Source organism: Petaurus breviceps, unplaced genomic scaffold (genome assembly GCF_028583685.1).
Source record: "Petaurus breviceps papuanus isolate PSGF00001 unplaced genomic scaffold, PetGlider_PUasm1.0 90977, whole genome shotgun sequence".
Classification (NCBI taxonomy): domain Eukaryota; kingdom Metazoa; phylum Chordata; class Mammalia; order Diprotodontia; family Petauridae; genus Petaurus; species Petaurus breviceps.
This window is the reverse complement of record NW_027187391.1, coordinates 13,761,586-13,777,037: the sequence shown is the minus strand read 5'-3', so window position 1 is coordinate 13,777,037 and position 15,452 is coordinate 13,761,586. Positions and strand designations below refer to the sequence as shown.

Sequence of the window (15,452 nt, the reverse complement as noted above, 5' to 3'; positions counted from 1 at the left end):
GATCTCTGAGAATCTCATCTATTATTCTTTCTATATTATAGCTATTCTCCATGATTTCTAGTTTTGTGGATACAATAGGCTGTTTTCTTCTGTCCTTTTTCTCTTTTAAAGTCTTTTTATTAGATTTGTTATAGAGGCAAAGTCTCTTCACATTGGCAAATGTACATTTGGCAAAGTCATTTAGCCCCTCAGTGCTCTAGGCATCTCCCTAAATGGCAGGTTGCAGAGAAGGAACTGACTTTTTTCATCTGAGAATTTTCTATACCAATGAAATCAAAGGTCTATTTCCCATCCTCATCCTTATAAGATTCCAGACAAATTCTTACCAGTCCTACTTAGATAAACCCCATACCTAGCAAGAAACCCCTTATTCCTTTATTTTAGCACTATCAGACACATAAGCAATAAAATCATCAATATAGGTAAAATTATAAGCACTTTGTTTCAGAAGGAGACAAAGCAAATGTATTATTATTATTCATATTTTGTTGAAATTTTAATTGTCATTGTTTTCTTCATTAATTAAAATGTAAATAGTTTAATTTTTAAAATTTGTTTTAGAATTTACTCCATCTTTCATGATATTTATACTTAACGTTATTTGTGATAATTAAGATAGAAATACGATAAAATAAACCTTTGGCTTCAACTTATCTATTTTCTAAATAATGAACAAATCCTATCAGTTTTTAAAACCAACAAATTGAAATACATTGTGGTCAATAATTCTTGTTAAGTGTTTGCTCTTTAGTGCTTGCAACTCTTCCCTAAGGGAATATGCCATATGGGATGATTGTAGGCTGCTCTAAACTTTCTGGTATTATACTTTTGAGAGACAAGAAGTCCTTTAGAGAGATGAAAGGTTGTGAAAAAATAAGTTCAGGGGAAAAATATAAATACATGTGAGGTACTTCTGGAGGTTATTTCAAATACTGGTTTATTGGGGAAAATTGAGTTCCACAAAACAAAAGATAAGGTGATTAAAATAATTGACTTCTAATTAGTATATAAAATCAGGATTTCATTTTGTTTCTTTCTAGCTCCATAAATTATTTCTTTCTGATGATTTTGAAAGGCAATATTTATACAGATTAAATATTCTGTATAAGATTGGCCTTCCAAGTGCAGCATACCCAAACCCCAGGAATTACATATCAGGAGAAAATGAAGATTTTTCTTGTGTTTAAAAGATTTCATAATCTTATCTTAACTTTTTTAGTCTTAAGTTGAACTGACTTATTTGTATCATTCTAGAAACCAGAGAATTTGAAATAGAGAAAACTGAAAAAGAGAAAAATATGGCCTCTAGTAACGAACAAAATGGAGATATTCAGTTCTGCTTTCACAACATCAGTGGTTCCTGTATGAAGACTCAATGGTCTCTTGGCATTTGGATCAGTCTCTATGGCATCTTGGGCTTCATTACAATCCTTACAATAGGTGGAAATTTTCTGGTAATTTTTTCAATTACATATTTCAAACAGCTTCATTCTCCTTCCAATTTCTTGGTTGTGTCCTTGGCCTGTGCTGATTGTTCTTTGGGATTGACTGTACTTCCCTTCAGTACAGTACGGTCTGTTGAAACATGCTGGTACTTTGGGGACAGATTCTGCAAATTTCACTCTGGTTTAGATATCTGTTTTTGTTTAGCATCTATGTTTAACTTGTGCTTTATCTCTGTTGATCGATATGTGGCCATTACTGACCCTTTGCTTTACCCAATCAGATTCACGGTATCTCTGTCAAGGGTGTTCATAGCTCTTAGTTGGACATCTGCCTTCTTGTACAGCTTCTCATTATTGTACACTGGTGCAAATGAAGAAGGACTGGAGGAAGAAGTGCATGTTCTTCATTGTGAAGGAAATTGTCAAATAATGTTTAACAAAACTTGGGTAATTATATCTTCTCTACTTTACTTTATACCTTTCCTTATCATGGTATGTTTGAATAGCAAGATTTTTGTTGTAGCTAAACAACAAGCTAGAAAGATTGAACAAATGGGTAACAAAACATATTCAGAGGGTGACAAAGTATCAAAAAGAGAGAGAAAAGCCGCTGTGACTCTGGGAATAGCAGTAATGGCTTTCTTGGTATTCTGGTCCCCTTATTTTATCACTGGAATGATTGATGCTTTTTTTGGTTACATAACCCCACCTCTTGCTTCTGATATTATGATTTGGTTTGCATACTCAAACTCTGCCATCAACCCTTTGATATATGCTTTCTTTTACCCTTGGTTTCGGAAAGCCATCAAAATAATCTTAAGTGGCAAAATCCTCTGGATAAATTGCTCCTCCATGAATTTATTTTCAGAATGAAATGTTGACTTCAGTTGAAAGAGCCCTGGGTTTTGGAGTCAGGAAAACTGGGTTCACATCCTTGCTATGCCTCTTACTAGCTGAGCGAGCACATAAAAGTCATTCAAACTCTCCTTGGTTTCCTTATCTATAATGTGAATCTCCAAGGCTTTTACTACTTTAACATTCTATGATTTAGTGTGTATCTCACATACAATTTTTTGTCTTCCCAAACCTGAGTCTTTAATAATATCAAGAACTCCTACTGAGATTGCAAATTAGCAGCTGCTTTAAAGATTATAGTCTTACAGTATATATGTATATATATATATATATACACACATACTATATATGTAGATATGTAATATGTATACTATATATGAGAGGTTAACTGATTTGTTCACAATCATATAGTCAATATGTGTCAGATGTGGGACTTGAACTCAGATCTTCCTGACTCTGAGGGAAGTTCATTATTCACCACAGCATGCTGAATTTTCCTAGTTTATACTTTTTATTTTTATTTTTTTTGAGGCAATCAAGATTAAGTGACTTGCCAGGGTCACAGAGCTAATAAGTGCCTGAGGCCACATTTGAACTCAGGTCCTCCTGACTCTGGGGCCAGTGCTCTATCCACTCCATCACTTAGTGGCTCCATAAATGTTATAATAATATCTGCCCTACCTATCTGACAGGGTTGTTGTGAGGTAACCTATATGAACTCACTTTGTAAATTTTGAATCATTATAAATATTATGATTTTATACTACCATTATTACAGGTATTTCCAATAACTTTGACAACAATGGCCAACACTGTTTCTTTTGCATATACAATGTCAAAATGTTTATTGTATCATATTTATTATCTGAATCCTATTTTGTTACTAGATTGTCATTGTTACTAGATGTCATTCTTAAAGCATCAATTAAGGTCTTTAATATATTCTGTAGAATGTCAGTGAATAAAGTCAAGAAAAAAGTTAATTTTCTCTTCATGTACTTTATTACAATAAGACTAAGGCTAATAAAATTAACTTGACATTTCTAGTCATGAAATGAGTGTTTTTAAAATTTAGTTCACTTTTCAGATCAAAGAGTAACAAAACTGTTAAAAGGATCAAATGGGGTCATGGAGGTGAACATGTTTTGAAAAGTACAATAGACTATGCAAACATAAAGTATTATCACTGTCATTAATTTGATAAGCATCTTCTTCAATTTTGCCCTTTACTTCCCATTGTACAAAATGAAATCTTCCTGTCCCTGTCTTGCTGAACTCCTCTCTCTTCATACACACAGATATATAGTAGTGTATATATATATATATATATATATACATAAATACATACAGCTACCATTCAAGTCTGTCTATAAACTGGTACTACTTATCTTATTACTATTATCTCCTAACATTCCTCAAACTAGACTCCTTTCCTTAAAAACTTACCATGTTTTCACAGCTCTGTGCCCTCATTCATTCTCTTATGTTCTCTCTGTCTACAATGGCCTTTATTGTTTTCTTATTTTGCTTTTTTTTGGAGGGCAATTGGGGTTAAGTGACTTGCCCAGGGTCAAGTTTTGTGTTAAGTGTCTGAGGTTGGATTTGAACTCAGCTCCTCCTGACTCCAGGGCCAGTGCTGGATCTCCTTTGCTCATTGTCATGTTGTTCAATTTGGAATTCATATACGACCTTTTGCATCCTGCTAATATACTTTTTATTTAATGTTATTTGTTACCCTCCTCCTATACTATAAGCCAACTGGGACAGGGATTGTATCTTACCTACATTTTGTATTTTCCTTAGTGTCTAGCACAGTGCTTCATACGTGGTTCATGTTTAATAAATTGATTGGTTCTAGTTCAGAGTTTATACTAAGTAGTATATTGCTTCAGAGGATTATAGGTCTGAAAATTGGGGAGGATTAATAATAATAGCTAACATCTATGTAGTGCTTAATATGTATCAGGCACTATGCTAAGAACTTTACAATTATTATCTCATTTGATCATCACAACAAACCCCACAAGATAAGTCCTATTTATTATTCCCATTTTACCGATGAGGAATCTGAGGCAACTTGTGAGTATCTGACACCAGATTTAGACTCAGGACTTCCTGACTCCAGGTCTGGTATGTCACCTAGCTACCTGAGGGGAAGAGTAAAAGTAGATGAGCAGTCTGGTTCATGGTGGGAAAAGAGAGTCTCAGCCCTTTTCTGTTTTTGACCATTATCAGAGATTCTATCCTGGGGGAGATAACATAACTGAGTTGAGATGGAAATAAAGCAGGTGTGTTGGTTGCCTTGGGAGACTGAACTGTTATTTCTATTCACACAAAGGCAACATGCAGCTAATCTACACAATGCAATAATTGTTGCTATTTATGAGACTCACCCCCTCATTGATACAGTTACAGAAGGCTCTGGTCCAAGGGTAAAGGAAGAAGATGCTTGCAGGGACTGTGTTTGCAATGAGGCATCCACTATAGGGTTCAGATCAAATTATCACCATTGGGGAGTAGTCTGTGGTGGCCTTGTGCCTTCTGCTTCAATAGAAGCTTCATAGCTCTTAAAACAACCTCAGATTACTCATTTATGGTGTGCTTGGCAAAAGCATGACAATCATACTGTATTTGCAGGCTACCTTTTACATATGTGTCTACCTTCTTGCTGTCCTGCTCTCCACCAATGACCTTGAAATAGTGGTTAAAAAACACAAAGACTCATCCATTCTAGGAGTATTGTGGCATAAATGCTGTAGATCCAGCATATTTCAAAACGCTATGGAAATTTTTTTGTAAGTGTAAGATACTGTCCCCCACTGAGATTTTCAAATAACAAAAGAGGTAAGAAATTGTTAATAGGTTATTTTTCCCTCTTGCTTTTCAATGGGAACCCTGCAGAAAAGGGTCAAAAACAAAGAACTTAGGTCTCTGACACCTTGTTTCAGTGACTAGCCCATTGTTTGAAAACACATGTTTCCACCAGATATTGTTCCAAGGAAAATTAAAGAGGTAGATCCTGATTAAACTTTTTGGCCATGTAATTTACACCAGAAACTTAGTCAAAAGCACTTCTTTCTATAATTCATAACTTGACAAATATTTATGAGATACCTACTTTGACGGAGCACTGAGCATATGAAAAAGGCTAGATAAAATCTGAACTCTGCCTTCATATGGTTTACAATTAAATGGGGGGGGGGAAGGGAAGGGAACATAATAAACACAATATAAAACTACAAAACAAAGAACTACGATATAAACACTCTAGTATAAAACAATGTACCATAAGTGCAAAAGAGAGATGCCAACAAATTACTTTGTAAGATTCTAGGAAGGAAAGATCATCACAGGTAGGAGGAAATCAAAAAAGGCTTCATAAAAGATATCATATTTACATTGGGTTCTAAAGGATGGGTATCATTTAAAAAATAAATGGCAACATATGAGAGTCATTTCTAGGCAGAGAAAATAGAATGAGTTGAAAGTACAGTGTGGGAAAGTTCAAGGATTACTGTGTTTGGAGTGGGGGGGAGGAAAGGGTAAGGGCAAAAATTCCTGTTTGACTGAAGCATAGAGCATTACAAAAGGCTACACTGTATTGGGTATGTCTGGAAAGCTAATGGGATGCAGGGGACTGACTTAGGCTGGCACCTGGTCAATTTAGCTTTGGTATTAGAATGAAACAAGATATTACACAGGTTATAAGTCATCTACCAGTTAACAAAAAGAGGTTTATTTATGCATAACATAGAAAATATAATCAACAAAGATACTGCAAAGTCAGTAGATACATCAGCATGACCTGCTTTTGACTTTATATAGAAATGAGTCTGGTTAGCAAGTGACTCAGGAAGCCTAGGGATATCAATGATATATAAAGGGCCTTGACCCTATGTGAATGAATATTTTGATACTCTCAGGTGACCATGAAACCACATCAATATGGCCAAAGCTACTAGGAAACTCCATTGAGGGAGGAACGATCTGAGCCTTAGGTTCCTGGGCCAATAAAATCCTGGAGACAGCATTGTCACCTTTCAGGGAAAAACAAACAAACAAAAATCAGACTAACCCCGCTAACTGTGGTCTTGAGAGCTAGGAGCCAAAATGGTAGAGTAGTAGGAATTCTTCCACAATTGCTCCACAAAGACCTAGAAAACACATCAGAATGAATTCTTATCAGGAAATCAAAGGGAAAAAAATCACAGTGCATCATATTTCCAGCTCAGGTCATCACAGAGAGACAGACAGAGAAGCAAGGGCATGCTGCTTGGAGCATTCCAGCATACTAGAACCAAAAGAAGACTGAGGCTATGTATCAGAGCAAGAAGAGTCCCCAGACTCACACAGGAGAACTCCAGCTTTGGAAGGAGGCAGAAACAGGTTTCAATTGGGAATTGTGTAATTTACTTCCCAGTTCTGTATCACAGGTCTGGAACAGACTGAGGAAGGAACTTATGCCTAGGGGTAACATTCTGATGGGAAGGGAAAGGAATGGTAGACCAAATTGAGGAGTAGTCACAGGTCTCAGAGTGTGTATTGAGCGAGAAAAAAATTCAGAAGCAAACAGTAATTGTGTGGTTCTGACCTTAGGAGTAGAGCAAGAGCTTAGCTCCAGCCTACAGTTCAGACTGAAATCAGCAGCAGAATAGAAAGGACAAAGCAAAGAAGGTGTCTACAATTCTGTAACTAAATCTGCAGAACTTTCTAGCCAGCTGAGATAACTTTCTAGCTGGTTGAATTCAGAAGTTCTCCTTGAACTTCTAAACAGAAGGGAGCCAATAGGAGAGTTACTCAGACTAGACCTAGGTCAGGAAACTGAAGAGCTCAGACAAGGAGGGAAGTGATCAGATTTTGTGTTGAATCAGATTTCTTTGGGAGCACTGAAAGCTTGAAGTTCTCCTGTGCAGTCACTTAGCTCCTGAGGCAACTTCATTTCTGAATAGCTCTAATTATTAAAGAATCCATAACACTCAATAGCTCTGAGAAAGGAGGTAAAAGTCTTAAGAGGACAGAAGCTGAGGCCATATTTCTCCTCAGAGATGTAAAGAGAATAACAAAAACTGTAAAATTAGGAAGGAAGGAAAAATAATAATCAAGCAAGGATACAAACAAACAAACAGCAACAACACAGATTCCCAGCTTAAAGAGATTTTATGGTAACAGGGAAGCTCAAGACTCAAACCCAGTAGAAAATGACCCCAAAACATTGACAAGCAGAGCTCCAAATTAAAGCACAGCCTGGACACAAGTCCAGTCTGAATTCATGGAAGTGATGAAGCAAGTTTTGTTTTAAGGATCAAAAAATGATTTTCAAAACCAAATGAGAATGTTAAAAGAAAACATGAAAAAAAGAAATAAGAGCTATTGAAGAAAGATTTGGAAAGAGAATTTATAGTCCAGAATAAGAAGTATAATACCTTACCCCAGGAGGAAATATCTCCCTGAAAATCACAATGGATCAAATAAAAGCTAATATCTCTATGATACAAAAAATACTAAAATAAAGTCAAATGGAAGAAAACATAAAGTATATCAGAGCAAAAATAACTAACTAGGAAAACAGTTAAAGAGATATAATTCAAGAATCATTGAATTACCTGAAAGCTATGACTAAATACAAGAACCTAGACATCATATTTCAAGAAATCATAAATGAAAACTATCCAGCATCTCTTAAAAAAATCTACTGGTTAACTTCTGAAACAAACCTTATAATGAAAACTCCAAGGAAAATTATAGCAAAAATTCAGGATTCCCAGATCAAAAATAGTGGTCATATCATAAAAGATAAAGGGGTGCTGCTAGACTGTGTGAGAACTCAAATTCAACTAAGTTTTATCCAAAAATATTAACCATTACACCTACTCTATGTAACTTTTATTTACTGACCAGATAAAAATTAACATTGTATTTGTTTATGACCAGATCCATACATAAAGAAAATCAATCTGGCCCTAATATGAAGGAAAGAAAAAAAGAATCATTAAAACATGTATAAAAACAAATAGGTCAGAAAGAGATATTGATAAGCAGAACAGTTTTTAAATGTGTTACTTTTATTATATACTTTTCACCAACCAAGTTGTATAGAATAGAGATTCACAGTTTCATATACAATGTTCATTAATGTTCCCCTTTGAATATGGAAATGCTCAGGGGTTTGTGTGTGTGTGTGTGTGTGTGTGTGCATTAAGTTCAGAATAAAAAGAATTAAAATAGCCATATACATTAAAGTTAGATGTGTAATAAAGGACAAATGAAAGGGATAGTTTAAAGAAGATAATAACCCAAGTTCCCAATATAATAACTCTTTCCAGACCACTAGTAATCTATAAAGCTATACAAAGTCATGGCTAAATGAAGGTAGTAGAAATCTAGCTTTATGATTAGTCAGTAAGGCTCATGCTAGATTGATCAAGACCCAATCCAAAGTCATCCAGTAGTCCCAGAATATACTCATAGAGGTAGCATAACATGGTATAAAAGTCAATGGACTGGCAGTGAGGAAGTATTATGATTTCACTTTAACCAGCAGTGTAACCTTTGTCCTTTTACTTCACTTCTGGACCTTATCTGTAACATGGAATTGGACCTCTATACTCTGTCATCTTTGAAAAGTCACATCTCCTCCTGGCTTAGCAAAAGCAGAAATTCAAAGCCCTTTACAAGTAGACTAAGTAGATTAACAAGGCATGTTAGCTTTCCACCTTAAATGGGATGTGAGGTAGTGACTAGGACTTAATAAAAGTATTATTACCCAGATGATGATTTTTATATAGTAACTGGGTAACATTTATTTCTTTTAAATTTTATTTGTTTTTTTGCTTTTTGGAGGGGGAGAAGGCAGGGCAATTGGGGTTAAGTGACTTGCCCAAGGTCACACAGCTAGTACATGTTAAGTGTCTGAGGCTGGATTTAAACGCAGGTCCTCTTGACTCCAGGGCTGGTGCTCTATTCACCGTGCCACCTAGCCACCCCGACATTTATTTCTTGGATACTTATAGAGTATGTTTGGCCATAACATGAGCAGAGCAATGCACCTACTTGGGCAGGAATGTGGAAGATAAATCATAGAAAACAGACATTGGACATAGGAAAACCAGTTAGGAACCTTCTTCTAATGGTATAAATAAGAGGAGAAAAAGTACTGAATTAGGTTCAGTCTAAGATCATCAGAAATAGTACTGAAATAAGAATATTGCTCCAGGGTATCTCAGTTGAGGCTCATTTCCAGTGGTTAAGTTTGAGTTCAAGGTTTTCTCCTTATTGTGTCAATCTTCTCAAATGAAAGTAATACACTGAAAGAGTAGAAGGTACACACAACATTCGGTGGCTTACTGTGATATTGCTGTTGTTGTTGCTGTTCTTGAACAGGACCGATGACATCAAAAGTGTGATGCCTTGACTTGCAAGTGAATTGAATTTGAATGAGGCAGGAATGGGCAAAGTTAACAGTTACACTCTTTTCCAGTCATTATAGTCCAGTATAGACAAAGGTCAAGCTAGCTGTTGATGACCCAGGATGCAGCAGTTAACCTTGGTCTTTCTAAATTAAGGTCTTTCCCAGGGCTCAGTTTGTCTGAGGTCACACCCATTCAATGTCTAAGGGCTAAGTAAGAATTAAGAGAAAAGAGGGGCATCCAGTGGAGGATGGTAAAGAGCCCCAAATTTATAGTATATATTTGTTAAAGGAGGATCTATTAAAGAAGCTGATGTTTAGTTTGGAGAAACAAAGTTTCAGAGACAGACATAATAGCTGTCTTCCCAGATTTGAAAGAGTATCATCCAGAAAAAAATGAATCAGATGTGTTTTGTCTGGTCCCAGACTAAGGTGGGAGCAATGAATGGATGTCACAAAGAAGCAAATGTGGGATTTATGTAAGAAAAAATTTCCTTATGATTACAACTATATCAAAGTAGAATAGGTGGCTTTGGGAGACAGTAGTTTCCCCCAAAAGCAGGTCTTCCAGGAGAGACTGGATGACTACCTGGTAGCTATATTGTAGATGGACTTCTTTTTCAGGGTGGCCACTGAGGTCTTTTGAAGTAATTCTATGATTCGGTGTTTATTTTAATTTTGTTGCTTGACATACATTTCTGTAAATCATGTCACTGAACTAGAGTGACCAAACAATGACAGAACAACAACTGACTTTTACTTCGGACAAAAAAAGAAACTTATTAAAAATGACCATTAAGAATAAACTTAGTCTTCACACCTTATACCATAGGGATTTCACAGTAGTGTTTAGGGGAAATGTTTTTTTTTTCTTTAGAGCATGGAATCATTGATGCTGATGGCACAACTCAGGGGAAACCACCTTTTAAATAAAACTCTGATATTGGGAAGCCTCCTCATATGCATCTTAAGTCACAGCTGTTCTGAACAAGGAGGTTTTCAAAAGGTAAATACTAAAAAAGGACCATTTACCATGAATAGTAAATGACATTTTCTTCCACTTGTATAAATATTTCTAGCTGTTTAGTCATGTACTTAGTTTACTTATGTCATGATAGATTGCTAGTACAATTTTAACTCCTTAACATTCCAAAGACGTTGGGAATAATTTTCAGGTGTCAGATAATTCATATGAAAACGTAATAATTGGCAAAACAAAAGTCATGTTAACTTCCACACTTAAGAGACTTTTCCTCCCTTTCCAGAATTGCCAAGATCAAGGATTCTCCCAGGAAAGTAATGACCACCAACTTGTCTCAACCACCAGTTGTGCAGCTCTGCTATGAGAATGTGAATGGATCTTGCATCAAAACCCCTTACTCCCCAGGACCTCGAGCCATCCTGTATGCGGTACTTGGCTTTGGGGCTGTGCTGGCAGTATTTGGCAACTTGCTGGTCATCATTGCCATCCTTCACTTCAAGCAGCTGCACACACCTACAAACTTCCTTATCGCTTCCTTGGCCTGTGCTGATTTTTTAGTTGGGGTGACTGTGATGCCTTTCAGTACGGTGAGATCTGTGGAGAGCTGCTGGTACTTTGGGGAGAGCTACTGTAAATTTCACACATGTTTTGACACATCCTTTTGTTTTGCATCCCTCTTTCACCTGTGTTTCATCTCCATTGATAGATATATTGCTGTCACTGACCCTCTGGTCTATCCAACAAAGTTCACAGTTTCTGTTTCAGGGATATGCATTGCCCTATCCTGGTTCTTTTCAGTGACATACAGCTTTTCTATTTTTTACACTGGGGCCAATGATGATGGCATAGAAGACTTGGTAATTGCACTTACTTGTGTAGGAGGTTGTCAGGCTCCACTGAATCAGAATTGGGTTTTGCTTTGTTTTCTTTTATTCTTTGTACCCACAGTTGCCATGGTCATTATATATGGCAAGATTTTTCTGGTGGCTAAACAGCAGGCTAGAAAAATAGAAAGTACCAGCAGCCAAACCCAGGCCTCTGCAGAGAGCTATAAAGATAGAGTGGCCAAACGAGAGAGAAAGGCTGCTAAAACACTTGGGATTGCTATGGCTGCCTTTCTTGTTTCCTGGTTGCCATACATTATTGATGCAGTGATTGATGCTTATATGAATTTCATAACTCCCCCTTATGTCTATGAGATCTTAGTGTGGTGTGTTTATTATAATTCAGCTATGAATCCCTTGATCTATGCCTTCTTTTACCCTTGGTTTCGGAAAGCAATAAAATTGATTGTGAGTGGCAGAGTCTTAAGGAATGATTCTTCAACGATGAACTTATTTTCTGAGGAAGCAGAAATAGATTGAAAAAAATTGCAGTAAATCCAAATTATATAGATCAAGAGCAAAATGTAAGCATTTGTCTAGAAATGTAATACCTGTAAAATTAGGTGGAAATTCCATTCAACCATTAATGGTTTTGGAACAAATATCTGCATTATCTACTGAGAATTACAAAATTGGCTCATATGTAGATATGACAATTCTGTATACATTACTGCTGGCCTCTTTCTCATCAATTACTAATTATTTTAATCAGCTGAATTCTACCCCTCCCTCCACATCTTTAAATACTTTGAAACTTTATTCTTTTCCCTTAGAGACACCTGGTGTATAATATCCCAAAATATATGCAGCAAAAAAATTTCTCCTGAAAAATTAATATGCAAGACTGAAAAAAATTCTAGTTGTAGATAAGTTTGAGGTCCCTGGACAAATAATTTGATTTCTCTGCAGCTCAATTTCCTTGTCTGTAAAACTGGGATTGGTACAACTACCAGGTTGTTGGGAATAAAATGCTTTTACAACTTTAAAGTGCTATATTTACACTTGGGAATGATCATCATTCTTGTTATTAGTTCTAGAAATTTTTTTAATCCCCACAGTTTCATATTAAGACTAGCATATGAGATTTCACAACAACTGATTTGGGAAGAAATTATATATTAAAAGTATTATGCTTTTATTTTTAAAAATGCTTAACTATGATGCCATGTTTAGATATAGCCTATTTTCTCTAGGTCTAACCCCTGATACGCAGTGGTGCTGTAAGTATTATATATTGTATAATAATTTTTTTGAGAATATGTGTAATTTGTTTTAGTAGAAAGAAAAAATGGGTATGTGTGGGAGAAGTTTTTTGTGTTTTTTTTTCAGTTCAGTATCTATTCTACAGATAGTCACTTCAATGACAACTAAATCAGTAATTCTCAAAAAAATTTCAACATTCTGTGGGTGGTTTCAATTATCTCAAGCTATAGTGCACATTTCTCAATACAAAATTAATTTAACCCAGCTTAATTGCAAGATAAATGTATGTGATATATTCAAATGGAGCAAGAGGGAAGAAAATTAACAAAACAATAAACAGGTCCCTCAAACCCCTGCCAAGCAAGTTATTTTGCATAGCATAGACCAGTGGTGTCAAATATAAATTGAAACAGGGGTCGTTCAATCATACATAAGGATCTCTGCAGGCATATATTGACTTAGAAAACTCACATATTAACACTGTATTTTTTATTGTGTTTTGATTTTTTAAAAGTATTTCTCAATTACATTTTAATCTAGTTCAGCTGCACTAGGTTTAGTTGTGGGTCACATGAGGCTATTTGACCCCTCTGGTGTAGGCTATACTGTAAAATAAACCTCTTTATTTTATGAATGGTAAAGGAGAACAATAAGTAGTTGTAATGTTTTGCCCCCTCCAAAGTTAGCCTTCTGTACATTTTAAAAATTACTTGCTCTCAAAATTGCTTTGAAACTAGTGAGAGTATCTCATTACAAGTATTTATTCATGTAGCCCTACTTAGTGAAACCACAGATTCTGTGTACTGACCTAGTTTCTCTTTACCTTGAGGGAAATTGAATACAGACCAATAGATTATAAGGATCTTATCAGCTTCTATGAAGAGAAGGAACCGATAGGTGACCAGTAAGTGTCGGAGAAGGTTGTCAAGTTGAATATTTTTATCCAGTGACTGAGTTAGTTGGTTAGTAATGGAGTAGGGAGGAAAGAAAGATACATTTGGGATAACTGCTAGACCTAGAAATGTAAGGAAGACTTAGAGTCATAGAGTTTGAGCTGAAAGGAATCTTGGAAGTTACCTAGTGCAACATCTTCATACAAATGAGGAAACTGAGGTACAGAGAAATGAAGAGACCTGGACAAGTTAAAAAGGTAGTAAGTGGCAGTCAGGATTTGAAGCCAGGTCCAGTGTCTTTTCACCATACCAGGCTGCCTTGGGGGATGCACTGAGAAGTGGGAAGGACAATGATCTCAGAATGAATTTTCCATCATCTCATCTGTAATGAATGTCATTGCTACTTGCTCTCCTATATTTCAGTGTAGAAGCTGGGGTATAAAGAAAAGAGAGGTGTATTGCAAATCGCCTTCTCTGTGTGAGTCTCAGTAAAATATAAACATCCCAGGATAAACCTCAAGAGGAGGAAGAATCTCATATGAGTTCCTACTTGTCTAATCTGTGAGCTCTGCTAGAAAAACTGAATATTTATCTAATCTGTGAGCTCTGCTGGAAAAACTAGAATGCTTGCCCAGATGAGAAAGGGAAATCTCAGGCTTTCACTGCTGATTTCCAAGGAGAAAAATAGTACTACCTAGGAGAAGCTGGACCGTCTAGTGGAAAGACATTGAATTTGGAGTCAGGAGATCTAGCTTCAACTGCAAACTCTAACACTTAGAGTTTATGTGACTTTAGTTATGTGACTTTAGACAAGTCATTTAAATTTTGTTTCCTTATCTATAAAGTAAGAGAATTATAATAAATGATTTCTACAGTTTCTTCTAACTGCACATCCCATGATAATAATAATAATAATAATAATAAAAACAGACAATGAGGGAGCCAACCAGAGCAGTGACTACTTCCCTGTAGAGTCACTAACAGACCTTGCCAGTGGAGAGGTATGCAGAAAGCATCATGAAAGTATATCACTGAGGACTTTGGCATGAATATTCTTCTCTTAGCAATCATTGTTACCAGACACTGAGATCCTCTGGGGGTGGTATGGAACTTTAGGTGACTGCTGTAATGTCTGTTGATTTTTTTTTGTTGTTTTCTAAGAAAATTCCCTTCTGATACATGGTAGGCCTGCAAAATGCACTTACAGAGTATAGAGATGGTGGCACCCTGGTGCAAAGATTTCCCTAAATTTCTAGGTGAGACCCCAGGCCAGGAGAATTTTTTTATCTGCTTTTTAATTCATTAAAAAAATATAAAACAAGAGAAGGAAAAAAAAGAACATTTTCCTGTAAACAGCAGAACATGAGAGGATTAAATATAAAAAAAATTTTCCATTTCAAGAAAACTTATGTAATGAATACTACACATTGTTTTCAAATGTACCCAGCTTTTGTTTTCTTCTAGGTTTTCTTTTGTTCTAAGCTGTGCACTTTTTACTTTATTTTTTTTCTCTCTTCCTCTCCACCCCCCCCCACTCCTACCCTAGAGAAGGCTACAACTAAATATGGATACATATACATGAACATAGATATCTATAAACATACACATGTATACAATCATTGGTTGTTGTCCTTCATTCTTGAAGAGGACCAAAATGACATCACTTATGTTAGCGTCAGGTTACAGTGTATCTGACTGTGGAAGATCAGACCAATACAAACTCAGAATACTCTACCACAGATTGGCACAAATATTCCACACGAACATTTGGGGGTAGATTCTCTA

General features: G+C 36.0%; 2 protein-coding genes across 2 annotated transcripts; both read left to right on the top strand.

Annotated features, from left to right (window-relative positions):
* Positions 1 to 1,298: 1,298 nt before the first annotated feature.
* Positions 1,299 to 2,318, top strand: LOC138153069 (trace amine-associated receptor 7a-like). Its single transcript, XM_069077254.1, has one exon. The coding sequence runs from the start codon at positions 1,299 to 1,301 to the stop codon at positions 2,316 to 2,318; it is 1,020 nt and encodes a 339-aa protein (XP_068933355.1).
* An 8,674-nt stretch (positions 2,319 to 10,992) lies between these two features.
* Positions 10,993 to 12,051, top strand: LOC138153025 (trace amine-associated receptor 9). Its single transcript, XM_069077154.1, has one exon. It carries the CDS (start codon positions 11,005 to 11,007, stop codon positions 12,049 to 12,051), a length of 1,047 nt encoding a protein of 348 aa, XP_068933255.1. The 5' UTR covers positions 10,993 to 11,004.
* Positions 12,052 to 15,452: the final 3,401 nt, after the last annotated feature.

Excerpts from the sequence above, each read along its gene's own strand:
- LOC138153069 (XM_069077254.1), top strand. The coding sequence starts at position 1,299 with ATGGCCTCTAGTAACGAACAAAATGGAGATATTCAGTTCTGCTTTCAC.
- LOC138153025 (XM_069077154.1), top strand. The coding sequence starts at position 11,005 with ATGACCACCAACTTGTCTCAACCACCAGTTGTGCAGCTCTGCTATGAG.